General features: G+C 36.2%; 1 protein-coding gene across 6 annotated transcripts in view; it reads left to right on the top strand.

Moving 5' to 3' along the window:
• The window catches only part of TDP1 (tyrosyl-DNA phosphodiesterase 1), a 220,358-nt gene that overhangs the window by 160,366 nt on the left and 40,227 nt on the right, over positions 1-19,765 (top strand). For 5 of the 6 annotated variants that reach the window (XM_074235526.1, XM_074235525.1, XM_074235522.1 and 2 more), the window contains 2 exons: positions 702-804; positions 6,919-6,969. In XM_074235526.1, coding sequence (XP_074091627.1) covers positions 702-804; positions 6,919-6,969 — 154 coding nt within the window. The remainder of the gene's footprint in view (positions 1-701; positions 805-6,918; positions 6,970-19,765) is intronic. The other variant, XM_074235527.1, reaches the window with a different exon arrangement.

The following is a 19,765-nucleotide window of genomic DNA, read 5'->3' as shown; positions in this document are numbered from 1 at the left end:
AAATAAAAATGAAGAGGTGGGATTCACAGTTTCAAATAGTCTTTTTGTATTTCTTTGGCTGCATCTGTTAAAGATTTCTTTCTTTATTTAAGATAGATTTTTAAGAAGTAAAATAGCTTGCATATATATGTGAAGCATGTTATGATTTACAAAACACTTTTCATGTTATCATTTGATCATCACAATAAGCCATTCTATAGGTGAAAACTGAAGCTGAAATTGGGTAAATAACTTGCTCTCTATCATATAAGTGAATGAATGTCTGAGGCAGAATTTGAACTTAGATCTTTATAATTTCAGCTCAGACAATCCATTCAATGTAACATATAGCTGTCAAGTAAGAAAATATACACAAATATGCAAGGTTGGAGAGAAAAGTTTTGATAAAAAATGCACTTTGTCCTATTGGTTATTATTAAGAAATTCATAACCTTCATAATACTCTTTAGAAAAAATTTTAAATTAGTTGCCAATCAGAATTGTGCTAAGGAGCTGCAAAGTTGCTCTAATTAGTGATTAAACTGAATTCTTGAGAATTATATGAAGTAAAATAGGATTTTTAATTTCTGCAGGAAAGCTGATTTGTGGGGGGTTTTTGTTTTGAAGTTATTTTTTTTAAACTGGGAGTGGGGGGGGGGGTGAACAGGCATGAAAAGCTCTGTCTTGCATAACCAGGTCTGTTTTTCTGTTTGTCTTTGTAGTGCAAACTTATCTAAAGCTGCTTGGGGAGCTTTGGAGAAAAATGGTACCCAGCTGATGATCCGATCTTATGAACTTGGAGTTCTTTTTCTTCCTTCATCATTTGTAAGTTCCATAGCACATGAATCAGACTGATTGTTGATCAAGTCATTCTCTGAAGTCAAAATTTTTACATCTGTTTATTTAGCAGTCTTAAAATGCATGTGAAAAAAATGAATATTTTTAAGTTGTCTTTTTAAGGTGTTGTCACTTTGACACTTTAATCAATTTTCATCCAAGTATTGTCACTCATTAAAAATTTTTATTGATATCTTTTGATTTTCTATCAACCTGCATTTCCCTCTTAATTCTTCCCAGAAATTTCATCAAAAGTATTCAGTACATCAGAAAAGTGAGATGATTTATGTACCACAATTGGGGGGTCCTTACTTCTACAAAGGATTGAGGAGGAGCTGTCTTCTCATCTTTTTTTTTTGGACTAAATTTGATTATGATGATTTCACATCTTTAATTTTTATGGGGTTGTGTTTTTTTAATCCCATTGGAGTCATCACATATATAATTTTTCTAGTTCTCCCCATTTCATTTTGCACTATTCATATAGGTCTTTTTTATATTTCTCCATATTCATCATTTCTTTATTAAGTATATTTGAGAACTGTTGGTTACCTTCAGGCTGATTTATCCTGTTGAAATGGCTTACTGGAGTATGGTCACCATACGTGCTACAACTTCTTGGAGCCACAGGTGAGAGTTGGGTGATCGATAGACACCAGAGGTGGATTCCAGTCCTGAAAAGCCCTCACTCCAGAATTGCTAGTCCTCCTGAACACCCAGTGAGTTAGAGGGATGTCTACCTCAAGCTTGGGAAAACTTCTCCCCAGTCAGATGGGCAGATGAGGAACAATTTGTTCCATTGGTCATGAAGACAGCCGAAGCAGAGGCTGTTTAGCACTTAGAGCTTGGCCAGACATCAAAAAGACCAAGGTCATCCACTGTATCCTGCACCATCTTCAGTTGACCTGACTTTTGTCCTGTTTGTAGACTTTGATGACTATAAGAGAGAGTGTGTATGAAGACTGTGCAGCTCTGCTTCACTTAAAGCCAGTTCTCATACATAAATCAGGGTATTACCTGTGATGTGATTGGAGAGGTTCGTGAGGAATGAAGCATGTTAAGATCCAGTTACTTTGAAGGTCAACTCAGTGGCACAGTAGATAGAGAACTGATCCTGGAGTCAGTAGGACCTGAGTTCAAATCTGGCCTCAGATACTTAATAATTGCCTAGCTGTGTGTCCTTGGGCAAGTCACTTAAGCCCATTGCCTTGCAAAACAAACAAGAAGTCCAATTACTTTGACATACCACAATTGTTATCACAAAAAGTGATGCCATAAACATTTTTGTGTCTGTAAAATTTTTCTTTTTGTCAGTGATCTTCTTAGTAAGCAATGAAATTTAAAAAACCTAAGTACACTTACATCACAGTGTAAGTACATTTTAGTCACTTTCTTTATATAATTCTGAATTGCTTTCCAGAAATGATACCAATTGACAATTCCACCAACAATGCCTAATTTCTTCTTAAACTTTTTTCCTTTCCATCCCTGACTGGGTAATATAGCAAGTCTTCTGATTTTATTTGTTTATTTATTTATGCTACTATATAGTAGCATTGAATGAGCTCTGCACAGATTATTTGTAACCTCTGAGATCCCTTATCTATGAAACACCCCATCCTCACCTTTTGCTCTTCATGTGGCTGAATGAAACAGACCAATATCTTCTGCTTCTGGTGGGGAATGTACAAAGGGGGTATGATAACAGGATAATCTCTGTGTGGGACCCAGATACAAGCTGGTTGGTCTTTTTTGCATCTATGTCTAGATTGTAGAGTTGGAGAAAGGATACCAAGTAACCGCAGTGTTCTCCAATATTAATTTTTAGGATGTTTACAATGTTTAGATTCTTGCTTTTTTTTGGCCTGTGGGTTCAACAATAATCTTTCTGTTCCTGATAAGAGTTAGCATAGATTGGGAGAAAAGTTTAGTAATCTACTATTATGGGTTACTGAGAGGTTTATATAAGTGAGTAATATGAAAGCATTCAAAGTACTGAGCATTTTCACAAGTCTACTCCTGCTCAGGATATAAATTAAGGGGCCTCCCAAAAACTGATATACAATTTAATATAAGGGTACCTCAAAATGGAGATTTTGATGTATTAATCTATTTCAGTGCCTTATGAAATCATATCAGCAATTGCTTTTGAGTGGTACAGATAGATGTCATTTTTCAATAATCTTACATTTTCACTAGGGAGTATAAGCTCATGAACATTAAATAACCCCATGAGATTTATATAATAGTTCAAGATAAGAGCAGAACCTTTTGGGGGAATCCATTATTTCATTGCATTGCAATTGGGTGCTCCTAAGGAGAAATTTCTTGTCCCAGCAATTCTCCTTGGGACTCTTAACTTGTACTATGGTCTTTCTAGTACCTGTAATTCTGGTGTAATGTAACATGTACATTCCCAAAAAGCCGCATTCTGCAAAATCATTCAATAAAAACCTCTAGGGGTGGCTAGGTGGCACAGTGGAAAGAGTCCTGGAGTCAGGAGTACCTGAGTTCAAATCCAGCCTCAGACACTTAATAATTACCTAGCTGTGTGGCCTTGGGCAAGCCACTTAACCCCATTTGCCTTACAAAAACCTAAAAACAAAACAAAACCAAAAAAACCCTCTAAACTTATGGGGAAAATGAGGTAAATCTTCACTGGTGGATTTAGAATCTGAGGATTTGGGTTAGCATCCTCGTTCTCATATCAGCCTTATGATCTTGGGTAAAACATTTAATTTCTCTGACCCTTAGTTTTCAGATCTATAAAACAGGAATGGTTTTTCTCTTCCTACTTTACAGTACAATGTTTTTGTATTGTGCATATATTTCTTCTCTCTTGTGTAGCCAAGAATTTACTTTTCTCTAAAAAATGGATTACACACAGAGAATACATTATTACTGCATAGGGAAAACTAAGGACTATTGGAAAATGTTTATTATTAATATTCTTTCTATATACTGAAGAATCAGTGTTATTTTGAGGTGTGAATGTATTCCTGATTTTGTGTTTGTATCTTTTGTGTTAGACTAAATCAGAGTTTTTTTTTATCTGAGGTCTATGAATTTAATTTAAACAAATATAACTATAAACCTGTGCATTTTATGCATTTAATCTATTATTCTGAGGTGTCTCTAGGCTTAAACAGAATGCGAAAGAATTTTATAACACAAAAAGTCCAGAACCCTTTAAAATTAAATAATTGAAGGGACCACTGGGTAGCGCAGTAGGATAAATCATTGGCCCTGGAGTCAGAGGTATTTGGGTTCAAATTCAACTCAGACATTTGACACTTAGTATTTATGTAACTCTGGCCAAGTCTTGGAATCCTGATTGTCTCATCCCTTCTTTCCCACCCCCTAAAAAAAATTAAACAGTTGAAAAGTAGGAATTTTCTTAAATTTTGATTTTCACTGAGTCTTTGATATGACCAACCTTTTGCTGATTTTGATTAGATTGGGATAGAAATGTGGCAGCTTAGTGGAGTAGAGAGCCAGGCCTGGAATCAAGAAGACCTGGATTCAAAGGTGACCTCAAGAAACATACTAGCTATGTGACTGACCCTGGACAAGTCACTTAACTCTGTTTACCTCAGTTCCTCTTCTGAACAATAATCAGGAAAAGGAAATGACAAACCACTCTAGCATCTTTGCTGAATAAAATTCCAAATGAGTCACAAATGGGTCAGACACAACTGAAAAGACTGAACAACGACAGCAGAGATGGGAAATAGACCTTTGATTTCCACATGTACAGAGAACTTCCTAGAGAAGAAACTCCTTTATAAATGCAAGTTTCAAAGCGGCGCGCACGCGCACGTGTGTGTGTGTCTGTGTGTCTGTGTGTGTGTGTCTGTGTGTGTGTGTGTGTGTGTGTGTGTGTGTGTGTGTGTGTGTGTGTGTATTAAGTGACTTGCCCAGGGTCACATTTTTTATATACACATTATCAGATTTGAATCCAAGGCTTCCTGACGCCTGGACCCTATCTGAATCTGCTGCTTTGCAATGAATGCTGCCTACTAGTTAGCCAATATTTAACTACTTTTTGACTGTAGTATTTTTAGAATCACAAAATACTAACACCAAAAGGGATCATAGAGACCATTTAGTTCAACTTCTTCATTTTAGATATTTTAGCTAAATAAATGAAGTACCTTGTTTGTTATTCTACTAGTGACGATTCAATTTAACAAATATTTATTGAGTTATGAATAAAAGATACTATGCTCATTTCTGAGCAGCTTTTAGCCATAATTTAATAAATGCTTGTTAAATTGAATTGCCATTATCATGTTGAAAGTGGGCCACAGTTCTTTCTTCCTTTCAAGGAAATGGCAGTCTGGGGAAGAACCAGATTTCTTGCCTCTTAATCTAGTTTTTCTTTCAAATCAGTCATTGCAACAGTAATAGAATGCAAGAATTTTCCTTAAAGACCTCAGCTTTCCATTGGACTTTTGGATAGCTTTCATTGTTAGACATTTTTTATTCTTCTTCAAGACTAAATCTGCTTCTTTATAACTTCTGCTTCTTGCTCCTAGTTCTATCCTCTGAAGCCAAACAGAATCATCTACCATAGTCCCCTTCCATGTGGGTCGAACTGGTTCTTTTGCGTAAAAGGTTGAGGCTTCCTTGACTCAAGGGACTAAAGACTCGGGCAGTCATTGTACACCGTAGTACAAAAATATCATGAGATGCTCCAGCTCACACTGATGCTTCACCAGCAGTGGCAATGGACAGTTTAGAGAGATGCTAAATCAATGCAGTATCCTTAATGGGGATCCTCATTGACTACCTTTTTCCTGTTTCAGCTAAGCCAATCTCCTTTGATTCCAGTGTTCAAATCTTTCATTTTCTTCTGTTTAAAACCTAAGTAACTGGGAAAAACTTGTCAGACCTTTATTATAATATGCCTAATCTCGTTTCTCTGTCATCTCTCCTCAAATACTTGAAGATAACTATCATGTTCTCTCATATCTTCTTTCCATTCTAAATATTTCCAATTCCTGTGTCCTCCTATAATATAAACTCAAGACTTGTCACTATTCTGACTGCTCTTCTTTTGAACATTTTCCAGCTTGTAAAATGTGGTATCCAAAGCATAGTATTCTGGATATGATCTGAATAGGACACGCTAATATTTTAGAGTAGTTGGGAAATTATGTGTTTGGGTTAATTGAATATTCCTAGTCAACTGAAAATTTTCAAATATACTATACTAGTATTTTTTCAAATAAAAATAAAATTGTGATCTACATAATGAAAAGGTATCTCTGGGTGACATAATGCCTTGGGTTTATCCTCATGAACATTAGTTACCAAGAGTACTGGATATGAAGTCATAAGATCTGAGTTTGAATGCTGGCTTTTCCACAATCATTTATCTGCAAATCATTTCATTTCTCTGGGGCTCAGTTTCCTCATTAAAAAGACATTAGACAAGAGCTGAAGATCTTCATAAGAGGTTGAAAGCTAGATACCTTTAAAATGTGTTTAGTTGTACTTTGTGGTCATATTTTATATAATCAAATTTTTCTTGTTTGTTACATGCATAGGCCTATGCTTTTATTTCCTGTCCTCATTACCTGTCCTAAAACTAAGGGGGTTGCAAAAGAAATAGAAAATATATCCCTGCTCTGAAAGGGATTTAAAGACTTCTTGGAGAGGTCTTTTATGCAGGAAAGTAGAAAATATAGAGATGATCAGATGGTATCACTAGGGGTACATGGTAAACTAGGGGTATCAAACTCAAGTACATAGTAGACTAGGGGTATCAAACTCAAGTAGAAATGAAGGGTGCATATTTTAGAAAATCACAAATTAACATTATCTATATTGTGTTTTTATATTTTTAAAGCATTTCCCAATTGCACTTTAATCTGATTCTTTTGGTTAGTTTGACACCTCTATAATAAGACAATTTGTAAATTATAGTAAGTGATTACCCTAGTCATAACTAACCTGCTTGTGACTTAAATTTTAAGATCTTGAATATAATTTCTAATCCTTATTTATGATATAGAAGCTTTATTTAAAGCACATTGCAGTTTACAGTGCTCTCTTCACCTGAGATTAATCTGGGAAAATAATTACCCCATTTTGCAGATCAAGAAAATCATTAAAGAAGAGGAAGCAGTCTGCTATCTAAGACCCATGGTTAGTAAATGGTGAAACTAAGCTAAACTTTTTAGGAACACCTCTCAAAGCTGTTATTGGCCTCAGTTTCCTCATCTGTAAAATGAAAAAATTTGGACTATCATTCATTCTCGGTGTGATTCATAGATTGTTAGGAGTTCCCAAGACTCCTTTAGGGGATCCTTGAGGTCATAATGATTTTCATAATAATACTAAATTATTATTTGCCTTTTTCTTACTCATTCTCTCACAAATACACAGTGGGGGTTTCTAGAAGCTACATGACCTTTGTCTTAAAGATTTAGCTGTAGACCTGCTTAAATGCATGATTGAATCATGTGCAGATTAAATCATATTTCTTTCATTTTCTTTTTCTTGCTTTTTTTTCAACATGACTAATATGGAAATATATTTTACATGACTTTACATATTTAATTGGTGTCATATTGCTTGACTTTTCAGTAGGTTAGGAAGAAGTTGGAAGGTCAGAGAGGATTTGGAACTCAAAAATTTTAAAAAGTGAATGTTAAAATGTTATTGAGAGGGGTGACTAGGTGGCGCAGTGGACAGAGCACTGGCCCTGGAGTCAGGAGTACCTGAGTTCAAATTCGACCTCAGACGCTTAATAATTACCTAGCTGTGTGGCATTGGGCAAGCCACTTAACCCCATTGCCTAGCAAAAAAAAAAAAAAAAACGTTATTGAGAAATGTTTAACAAAATAAATTAAAATGTAATAAAACAAAAAGAGAAAAGGCAGGAAGAATTGAAATCTCTGCAGAATTGTTCTTTTACCTTAAAATAGATGGCTCTGCATACATGATTGGATTTGCTGTTTTGTTTGATTGCATCAGTATTAACCAATTATGAATAAAAAATTTTCTTTTATGGGAATGCTTGGCAACAAATACAAATGGTACATAAATATTGAAAGTGTTGAATAGGTGTTTTGCACTTTATGATTTATCCCAGAACCACTATGTTGACATTTGCACTGATCTTACAAAGGCAATGATGGGTCAAACTTCTTGTCTCTTGGTATAAATCATAAGAGTAGCAACAACCTGTATTATTAGTGATTGCATTCTTTACTACTAGGCACTCATAGAAGTAAAAAAGAATCCTTTACTTAAGGATGTCCTTGATGTAACAATAGTTCTTCCTGCCACATACCCAAGTATGTGGTTGTCTTGTGGAAAAAAATTATACATTTGTGTGAATTGTGAACTGAAGTAGTTTTTTCGTGTAACACCATTTTAACTTGAAAGAATGATCGACAAATCATGGCTACTTGAGTATTTGCAGATATTTTCTGGAAAATGAACAAAGTGAGCCTGTCCCCTCAAGGAAAACTGACAGAATTTATTGTCAGTGATAACATTCAAGTTCTCAATTGAAAATTAGAATTTTGGAAAATTTCTATATACCACTTTGAGCTTGACAGTTTCTGATATTTGAAAAATTTCTGATGAAGTTGGTGGTGATATGATTTTTTTTTTGATATTGCAAAATGAAATATGTCAACAACCAGATGATCTACATAACTCATTGAACCCATATTTTGCAAGGGACAGTGTATTAGTAAAATCATGTATTGGTTAAAGATAGACCACAGTATGAACCACAGTATAGACCATAGTAACACAAGATGAAAAGTTCATTGATATGGTTTCAGATTTCACATTACAATTGTAGCTTTAAGAAGCTACAATTGTAGCTTTAAGAAGTTACAATTTAGGGGTGGCTAGGTGGCATAGTGGATAAAGCACTGGCCTTGGAGTCAGGAGGACCTGGGTTCAAATCCAGTCTCAGACACTTAATAATTCCCTAGCTGTGTGACCTTGGGCAAGCCACTTAACCCCATTTGCCTTGCAAAAAAACTAAAAAAAAAAAAAACAAAACAAAGAAGCTACAATTTATATAATTTTGGCATATTATCCAAAAAGAATATCCATAGCTGTCTGAAAAAAAAAACTAAAATTCTCCTTCTCTTATCGGTTTTCTGTATGAGACCAGAATTCTGTCATATACTTTAACCCAAAACAACATTAAAACAGTGTAACTCTAAAAGCAGACTTAAGAATCTAACTCTTATCAATCAAGACAGTAAATAGATTGGCAAAAATGTAAAACTTTGCCATTCTCACTAAACTTTTTTGTTTCCCAAAATATATTTATCCTTAAATACTGACATTAAGCATCATTTAAACATTAACGTTAAAATTGTTTTTATGTTAATATGTTGGATTTGTATTTAAATGATTGAAACTTTAAATTTTTATATTTTAATTTCTAATATGAATATCAGTAGATCTAAACCTAAGAACAAAAGTGCTTTGACCTTCTCAGTAATTTTTTTAAAGAAAGATTTTATTTATTTTAAGTTTTACAATTTTCCCCCATTCTTGCTTCCCTCCCCCCACCCCTCACAGAAGGCATTCTGTTAGTGCTTGCATTGGTTCCATATTATACATTGATCTCAGTTTTGTGCTATACATTGATCTCAGTTGAATGTGATGACAGAAAAATCATATCCTTAAGGAAGAAGAATACATATGAGATAGTAAAATTACAAAATAATATAACTTTTTTTTTTCTAATTTGACAGTAATAGTCTTTGGTCTTTGTTTAAAGTCCATAACTTTTTCTCTGGATACAGATGGTATTCTCCATTGCAGATAGCTCAAAATTGTCCCTGGTTGTTGTACTGAAGGGATGATCAGGTCCATCAGGGTTGATCATCACCCCCATCTTGCTTTTAGGGTGTACAATGTTTTTCTGGTTCTGCTCATCTCACTCAGCATCAGTTCATGCAGATCCCTCCAGGTTTCCCTGAATTCCCATCCTTCCTGGTTTCTAATAGAACAATAGTGTTCCATGACATACATATACCACAGTTTGTTAAGCCATTCCCCAATTGAAAGATATTCACTTAATTTCCAATTTTTTGCCACCACAAACAAGGCTGCTATAAATATTTTTGTACAGGTGATATTTTTACCCTTTTTTATCATCTCTTCAGGGTAAAGACCCAGTAGTGGTATTGCTGGGTCAAAGGGTATACACATTTTTGTTGCCCTTTGGGCAACAAAATTGCTCTCCAGAAAGATTGGATGAGTTCACACCTCCACCAACAATGTATTAGGGTCCCAGATTTCCCACATCCTTCCAACACTGTTCATTGTCCTTTCTGGCCATATTGGCCAATCCTTCTCAGCAATTTTTAAAAATGTGAAAGAGATCTTGAGACCAAAAAATTAGAGAACACTGGGTTAGCTTGCTCAGGACCCTTTCTGCTATAAATCCTCTGATTCCACAAACTCTGCAGGGCTTATTCCATTTTTCTTTTCTACCTCAAAATTATGGATAGAGTGCTTGGACTAGTTTCAGGAAGACTCTTCTTCCTGAGTTTGAATCTGACCCTGTTTGCCTCAGTTCCTTATCTGTAAAATAAGCTGTAGATGGTAGTCAAACCACTCCTGTATCTTTGCCAAGAAAATCCCAGATGGGGTCGAAGAGAGTCAGACACAACTGAAAAACAATTGCACACCAACACCACCACCACTACCAACAACAACAACTTGACTTTTCATAATAGGATTTTTATTTTTGTTATTTTGAGTCTAGTTCTGCCTATCTCCTCCAAGCTAGAAGTATAGTTAAGTCTCTGTGTGAATATTGATCATTACAGAAGTTTATTGTTGTTGGTGTTATGGGTTTCTTTAATCCATTTGGGCTGCTTTGTCTCTCCATAGGCAATCTGGTGACAGGTCACTCCAGGGGGCTCACCATATTAATATTGATTTTATTTATTGTGCCCTCTGGATTGGTTTTAGTCCTACTTTAGCTCAGAATTCTTGAAACCACCTACCCCAACCTTTCCAATAGTAGGAATTAATGGCATGTACTACCATGCCCAACCATGAATAAATTTCAGTCCATTAGTATCCTAAACCTGAATTACCAAATCAGTTAAAAAAATCTCTGCTGGTACTACTTTACTGATGTGATACAAAAGAAAGAGGGAAAATTTTTTTAAAAATCTTTCTTTTTAATTTTTGTACCTCAAACATAGCATGTCTTTGAGCACTGAATGTCCATAACACCCACATCTCTGAGTTATCAGCAACCAGTGTTACAACTTTTGTTCTTCACGCTAGTAAGTTGCCCTGATCACGAGGTGTTCCAGACACATATTTTTGCTGTAAATTTTGCTTACAGTGACCTTTTGAAACTAAAACATTTCCAATCTCTAATGTTGCTTAGTCTCTCATCTCAAAGGAAACTCAGAAACTTTTAAAAATTCTCCTTACCCATCTGTCACGAGAGTTCAGGGCCATTGGTATGTGACATTCCTTAGGATTATAAGGTATTTTTCAGTTCATGCCAAGAGACAGGAATGATATTGTTTACCCACTTAGTTTGGGGTAGGAGGGACCCAAAAACCATGTAAGACCTCTGGTTGTTGATTGGGAAGGCTAGAAGGCTCAAGTTAACCATATACTGAATTGTCCCTGCTTTTCTGCTTCTTTTTTAGAGTGAAATAATTGAACCTTAAGCTAATAATAATTCTACTCTCCTTAAAAATAGAGATAATATACATATATATAATATATCTAATATAATTACAACATAAATATATGTGTGTATGTGCATACATAGTATGTTTCAAAAAGTCTTAGTTTGGGAACAGGGTATGTAGGGAGAGGAGAAAGAATGAAAGAAGAAAACAAGAGAGCAAATAAAAGAATATGGGAGATGTGAGAGAATATGAGAGGGAATAAGAGAATATTAAAGGCAAAGAGTATGAGAGGGGAATGTGAGGAAAGAATAAGAGACAGAAACCAAACAAATAGAAAAACATCTTGTGGTTTAGGGAATGGTTTTGCATACCTCCCTTAACTGACTGTCTTAGCAATTCCTGTTCTTCAAAAGAGAAAAGTGAGACTCGGCAGCCTTTAATAATTTGTCTACAATCACATACCTAGAAAATGGCAAATTAGGGACTTAAATTCAGGCTTTTCTTACTCAAACTCATCTTTACACTAGATCACATATTTTTCTGGAAGAAATAAACCCAATTTTGTAGTGTGCTTGGCCAGGTAGTGTAAAGTCAGAACTTCAGAGACCTAAGAAATCATCTAATTCAGCCTCTTAATTTTGGAAAGGAATAAAGTGAGACTCAGAGGTTAAAGTGACTTACTCTTTCATTGACTTTGGCTAAACTGCAGCCATAGCTAAAGTCAAAGTCTATTTTGCCTTTTTTTGTTTGTTTGTTTTAATAAAAGTTGATATTCGTATTTAGTGCTGCTAGTAGTAATAACAATAATTAGTAGTTATTGGAGATTTTTATGGTCAGAGGGTGCTTTGCGTTTGTTATTTCATTTGACTTTCACAACAGTGCTCTATGGTAGGTAATGTGAGTATTACAAGTTCTATTTTACAGCTTAGGAACATGAAGCATTACTGTGGGCATTTTGTGGTGAAAGCTTGTACCAAGAAGACTACAGGGTCAGAATACAAGAGACATTATGCAGGTAGAATCAACAAGGTCTGGTAACAGATTGATATTTAAGGTACTCAGTGCAAGGAAGTTTCTACCTCCAATTTTTAACTCCAAAAGATTGCATCAACCTCCCATCCTATGAGTAACACAGTGACTGAGGACTTCAAACCAACATCTCTCCTCCCCTTCCCCTTCCCCTTCCCCATTGGTAGAAGCACTAGAGTCATTGACTTCTGATTCAACATGTCCAAAAGAGATGTCATTAACTTTCTTCCCAGATCCTCTTCCTAACTTACCTATTTTTGTCAAGAATTCCATCCTCCTTACAGCCAGGTTTGCAATCACATGGTCTTCAACCACTCTTTATTCTCATTCATTCCCCATTTCTAATCAAGTTGCTCAATCTCATCAATTCTACTTCCCCCAGTATATCTCCCACCTATCCCTTCTCTATTCTCACACCAAAACTTTTTTGGTATTAACCCTTCCTGGGCTACCTTTCCAGCTTGATTATACATCACCCCCCTTCTCTATCTCACACCATTCTCTCTCTCTCTCTCTCTCTCTCTCTCTCTCTCCCCCTCCCTCCCTTTCCCTCTTCTCCCTCCCCCAACAACCATCTAGCCATAATAGACCGCTTTACTATTCCTAAAGATATTCCATCTCCCCTGTCATTGCATAGGCTGTTTGGAATGCCTTCACCTCTGGCTCTCAGAATTCTTTTGTTTCCTTCAGGTCTAAACTTAGTCTCCATCATTCCTTTCTTCATCTCCCTAGCTGCCAGTGTTCTTCCATCCAAATGACTTTGTGTCTGTTTTTTTTGTATCTTTTCATATCTTTTCCTTGGCTGTGTACATTTCCTAAGTTTTAGGGACTGTCACTTTTGTCATCCCTTCTTCCTATCACACAGTTCTCTGCACATGATAGGAGCTTAATGAATGCTCATTGGTAGGTGAAAATGCCTGTAGATTATCCCACTCTTGTTATTAGTTAATAGATATAGAGTTGGAAGAGATTCTAGAGACTATCTAGCTCAGACTCCTGATTTTACAGATTAGGAAATCAGAGAGGCTAACATCCAAAGTCATATAGGTTTTAAGTAGCTGAGCTATAACTTGAACCCAGGTCTTCTGAGTCAAAAAAGTAGTGATTAGTTTGGAGATTTTAGGAGAGGTAAGATAGCTGGTGATTTAAAACTAGCCTCTGTTGATGCAATGGATAGAGAACACTGGCCTTAGAATCAGGAAGACTCATATTCATGACTTCAAATCCAGTCTCAGACATTACCTTTGTGACTCAAAACAAGTCACTTAACCCTATTTGCTTTAGTCTCCTATTTTGTAAAATGATCTGGAGAAGAAAATGGCAAACCATTCTCATATCTTTGCCAAGAAAATCCCAAATAGGATCATAAAGAGTAGGACATGCTTGCATAACAATCAAAAAACCTGTTAAGACAAAAGACATAAAAAGAAGTGTAGATATAATCAGTCAGTCAGTGGAATATTTTTTTGCCCTTTATAATGATTTATTCATTTATTTTCACATTACTTAGTAGTCTTTTGAGAGTAAACATAAGCCCTCTTCCCCCAAAAAAAGATAAAGAAACTTCAAGAGAAGTGAAATGAGAGAAATACCTCAGTCTGTATTTAGATACCATCAACTCTGTCTCTGAGATGGGTTGCATTCTTTATCATAAGTCCATCAGAGAAGTTGCTTCAATATTTTTTCCCACAGTTACTATTGTAAACTGTATTTCTCTCCATTCTATTCCTCCTCACTCCTATTTATTCTGTTCTCTCTCTCCTTTCACCCTGTCCCTGCTCAGATATGTGTTGTATCTGACTATCCTCCCCCCAAGTCCTCCCTCTCTTCTATCACCTACACCTTATCTCCTTCCCCTTTTCCCCTCTCCCATCCCTTCTTCTCCTTTTTCCTCTAGGGTAAGATAGATATCTATACTCTATTGGCTGTATATGTTATTTCCTCTTTGAGCTATTTCTGATGAGAATGATGGATCTCAGTTGACTTTTATTAATTACGAACTATGATTCCAACACTCTGCTGAGCACTAGGGATTCAGAACAAGGTAAAAGATAAATCTTGCTCTCCAGGGGCTTACAATCTAAAGAGGAAGACGACAGAGAAGCAACTTTACAATTGATACTTCAGGATAAATTTTAAAATAATCAAGGAGAAAGTATGAAAATTAACAAGTTTTGAGGGAAGTTTCCTGTAGGAGGTAAGAGTCTCCCAAAGGGATATAAAACCATGCCTATCCTTTGACCAACCACTAACAGATCTATATTCTAGTAGACATTAAAAACAGGAAAGAAAAAAGACGTGTGTGTTTGTGTGTGTGTGTGTGTATGTGTGATTTTTTAGTAGACCTTTTCTGATGGCAAAGAACTGAAGATTGAGGGGATGCCTATCAGTTGGAGAACAGCTAAACAAATTGTGGAATGTGATTAAGATGAAATGCTATTCTATTGTAAGAAATGATGAATAGGATGCTCTCAATATAATACTTGCATGAACAGATGCCATTTGGAAATGTACTATATTAGAAAGTAACAGAAATGTTATAGATGACCAGCTGGAATGAATATCAGGTGGAAAGAGGGAATTAGTGGTAACAGGGCCACCTTAAAAATTATTAAAATATTTGAAAAAATGTAAAGAATTAAAAGTATTTAAAATATTAAAGTAGCTAAAGGATAAAAATGCTTTAAAAAGCAAGAAGGAAATTGAAAGTGACATTTTGAAATTGAAAATGCACTGATAACAATAGTTTAACATATATGTATATTTATAAGTGACTAGTAGCTGTTCCCCATAGACAAATGGTCAAAGTATGTGAACAAATGCTTCTCAAAAGAACTGAACAATTTGCAATACTATGTGAAAAATGCTCCAAATTACTGATAGTAAGAAAAAACCAGAGGTTTCATTTCACATAATCTACAAATTGGCAAAGATGAGCAAAAAAAATTACAAAAATCAATATCCAAGGGATTGTGGAAAGATAGGCATACTAATTACATTCAAATTCATCCTCAGACCTTTATTAGTTGGGCAAGTCACTTGACCTTTTTCTTCAGTTTTCCTCATCTGTAAATGGAGAAGAAAATGGCAAGTCACTCCAGTAATGCCAAGAAAACCCCAAATAGGGTCACAAAGCTTCAGGCACAACTGAAAAATGACTGAATAATAAATAGCATGGTTAGGTCTGCAATTCATTGGAGGATCACATTGGCAGATCAGTGAGGCATGGACTAGAATCCAATGAAGGAAACATGGAAGAATTTAGTCATTGCAGTAGTTTTTCACAAGTACAATGATAAGCACCTCTACCAGGGCAGTGATTGTGGTTGTAGAAACAAGGGGACATATACAGAAGATGTTGGGAAGGTAGAAGTGGTGATGTTACAGCTTAGATAGGGTGGGTCAGGCATGAGTGAAGAATAGAGGATAACTGACACCTAGGTTTTTGTGACCTAGGTAAGTGACTAGGAAAATAATTATACCCTTGAGAGTAATAGAGAAGTTTGGAAGAAGGCAGAGTCAGAAAGGTGAGGAGAGAAAAATGGACGTGAAAATGTGTTGTGTAAATTACAATGTACCACATAAAGGGGAACTTTTATTATGATTATTGTTAGGCAGTCTGATGACTTCTGTCATCTTAATTCCCTGTCAGCTTCTGTGTCTTTGAACAGTGTGTTCTTGGAAGATTTAGCAATGCTCATTGAATATTATTTCAGGGAGGAAAACCTTAACCTGTGTTATTGATTTCTATGTAGAACATACTGCTTTAGTTTACTTCTAATGTAAACATCCACTTCCTCCCACCATTCCCCTCCCTAATAACCACAAAAAGTGGAATGCAATTAGAGATTCAAGCTATTTGCTCCACAAAATGAGACTTTACTATGGAACTTAAATGGGTACAGAACTGATGACCTCTTTTACTCTCAAAGCAATTAAAGGGAAAAGTTGGGAATTTCTGAGCTGTGAGATGTATCTTTCCTCTCACATAGTGCTTTATGCATTGCATTATCTTTTCTATCATAGAAGCATCTCCTTTGGTTCCAAAAATGCCCAGGAATGCTACAGATGATAAATAAATAAGAATAATTAGCTGAAGGCCTAAAGTCATTTTTATAAACAGATTAAAGAAGGCCCTTTTGATAAACCCTAGAATTTGGAATAAAAACACCATTCCACAGACAAAATTACTCGTTTGCTCTTGTCAGAATTGGACAGAGTCAACCATCCTTTGATTGGAAAGCCATCAACATAACAAAGGAGAAACACATGGTGAGATATGTAGGAAGGCAGATCCGGGTGTCAAGTGAATCAAAGCAAGCTTTGGAAGCTACAAGCATCTATTCCATGGTGACTTAAGAAGGGAGAAAAGAAAATGGTGTCTATCTGAATTCCTAGAAAATATTTAATAATAGCTGTGGTGGCCATTAGTCTGCAATCTTTCTCTTTTCAAATGCTTGAAATTTTAATATATTGCACATTTTTCTTACACTGACCTGATTTTCCCATAACAGATTTCAAATCCTTTGATGGGTCCAACCTGCTGCCTGACTCACAAAGAATAGGACAGGGTTTTTCTCAGCCCTGTTAATAGGATGAGCATTAAATTATGACATCTGAATTTGAATCCCATCTCTGTTAACTTAACAATTTGGATAGTTACTTAAGCTCTCTGGGTTTGTTAAATGAAGCATTGACCTGGAGTAAGGAAGTCTTGTTCAAATGCAAACGTAGATACTTACTAACTGGGTGACCTGCCTCAGGTTCTTCAACTGTGAAATGGGTTACACATTGTCACCCACCTCATTGGCTTATATTACGAGTCAAGTGATATAATAATTTGAACTCAGTTCTTCTTGATTAAAGTTTTGTGTCCTTCCTTATTTTTAAAATAAGGAGAGTAGAATTAAATCAGATCCAGCACCAGCTCTATAGAGCTGCAAATTCCTCCATAGTCTGCTGTTGTAACTCTGAGCAAGTCATGTAACCAATCTGAGTCTCTGTTGAAGATAATGCCCTAGATGGTCATGAATGTCCCTTTTAATCCTGTGAGCCAGAATATGTCAGTGTTGAATGTGAGAGGTAGGGCTTTAGGAAGAAGGAGCAATATCAGGTAGATTTAAGGATACTTACACTGATATCAGATTTTGAATGATTGTTGAAAACTTTATTTCACTGATCACCTTCCCCTTCATACCACACAAAAATGCTCTGTGTAACAAAAATTTAGGAATTCCATTCATTGATTCACTCATTCATTTAGCATCTATTTAAGGCCTGCCCTGTGTCAGTTTCATTGACTATCATCATCCTTCTTGAATTTTTAGTTATCTTTTTCTATAAAGTAAAAATTCACCCCAAATGTGGGTCCTTCTTTCCTTTTAAAATCTCAAACGAAGCTTTCTGCTATAATCCCGCTTCAGAAATTTTATGGTTCTTTCTATTGTGCTTCTGCTCCTTTATCTTGAGACTGAGACCCCAAATTGGGACCCAGATCTGAATATGGGAAAAGTAACAGAGTCCTGCCTCAGGGATAACAAAAAGACCTCTGCAATCTCCCCCAGTCCCTTACCATCTGTGGGCAGAATTCTCTGGAATATTTTTGGTTCTTTCAACAGGTTTATCAACTTGAATTAATATTCTGTATGTCTTTTTGAACCAGCACTGCTAGGTCTGTACCCCACATAGAATCCATGAAAAGGAATAAAGACACTTAGGCATAAAAATATTTATAGCAGTTGTCTTTTGTTGTGGCGGAAAAATTAAAAACTGAGGGAATGCCTATATGGGGCATGACCAAACAAATTATGCTGTATGGCTGTGATGGGATAATAGTATGATGAAGATAATGGTTTCAGAATATCATGGGAAGATTTCTGTGAACTGGTATAAAGTGAGAAGAACATAGTACACAGCAACAGAAATGATAATCAACTATGGAAGACTTAGCTACTTTGATCAATAAAGTGGGATCCTGGATACTTCCAAAGAAGTCATGATGAAAAATGCTGTTCCCCTCCAGAGAGAGAGAACTAATGAACTCTGTAGATTGAAGCATATTTTTTTTACTTTTATTTTATTTTTCTTTTCCCCCCCATCATGGCCAATATGGAAATATATTTTGCATGATTTCACTTGTATGAGTATCATATTGCTTGCCCTCTCAATGTGTAGACTAGAAAGAGAGGGAGAAAATTTGGAACTGAAAATTTTAAAATAATTTTTAAAACCTTTTTTTTAAGTCATGAGAGGTAGGGCTAAAATGATGGAGTAAAGAGAGGGACTCCATGAGCTTTTCCCCAAAATCTCTCCAAATACCTCTAAATAATAACTAACCAAATTCTAGAGTGGCAGAACCCAAAAAAAGACTAAGAGAAACAATTTTCCAGCCCAAGATAACTTGGAAGATCTGCAGGAAGGGTCTGTTGTACTAGGGTTAGAAAGGGCCCGTGACAGCCCATCTGGGTCCCTGGGGATGCCTGGGTCCATGGCAGTGGATGCTTCCAGACCTTTCAGCCCAAAGATTGAGGACAGTTGGGAAGCTCAACAGGAAAACTATCACACCAAAGCGTGGGCAGCTAAGTCCAGTGCAGGCCTCAGCACAGACCCAATCCCAGACAACTGGAGCAGACAGGGAGCCACTCAGCAGTTGCTTCCAGAGCCTTCTTCCCACAGATGCTAAGGGATCGGGGGAGATTGCAGAGGTCTCTTTGTTATCCCTGAGGCAGGACTCTCTTGCTTTGCCCATATTCAGATCTGGGTCCTAATCTGGGGTCCCAGTCTCAACATAAAGGAGCAGAAGCAGAGCAGGGGACCCTCCCTACAGTTCCGGGGCAGTGCTTGTGGTCATTCACAGTCCAGTGCACAGGCCAGGAGAGCAGTCAGAGCCTCTCATTAGACCTTGGAGGAAGTGAGAACTTGCAGGACCACTGGAGGTATAGCTGCAAAAACCCTCAAAAGTTTGGAAGTGTGAACTCCACTCTGAAAGCAGAACCCTACCTTAACAAAAAGTTAACATCAAGTCATAGACTAGGAAAGAGTAAATGACAGAAGAAAAAAAATTTGACCATTGACAAGTACTTTGGTCCTATGGAAAATCAAAATACACTCTCAGAAGATAAAAAAATCACAGTTCCTACAATTAAAGCCTCCAAGAAAAATATGAATTGGTCTCAGGCTATGGAAAAGCTCAAAAAAGATTTTGAAGATCAAGAAAGGGAGGTAAAGGAAAAATTTGGAAGAGAAATGAGTGATCCAAGAATATCATG

The sequence above is a fragment of the Macrotis lagotis genome, chromosome 4 (genome assembly GCF_037893015.1).
Source record: "Macrotis lagotis isolate mMagLag1 chromosome 4, bilby.v1.9.chrom.fasta, whole genome shotgun sequence".
Lineage (NCBI taxonomy): Eukaryota > Metazoa > Chordata > Mammalia > Peramelemorphia > Peramelidae > Macrotis > Macrotis lagotis.
Note: the sequence above shows the minus strand (reverse complement) of the source record. Positions and strands in the feature narration are given on the sequence as shown.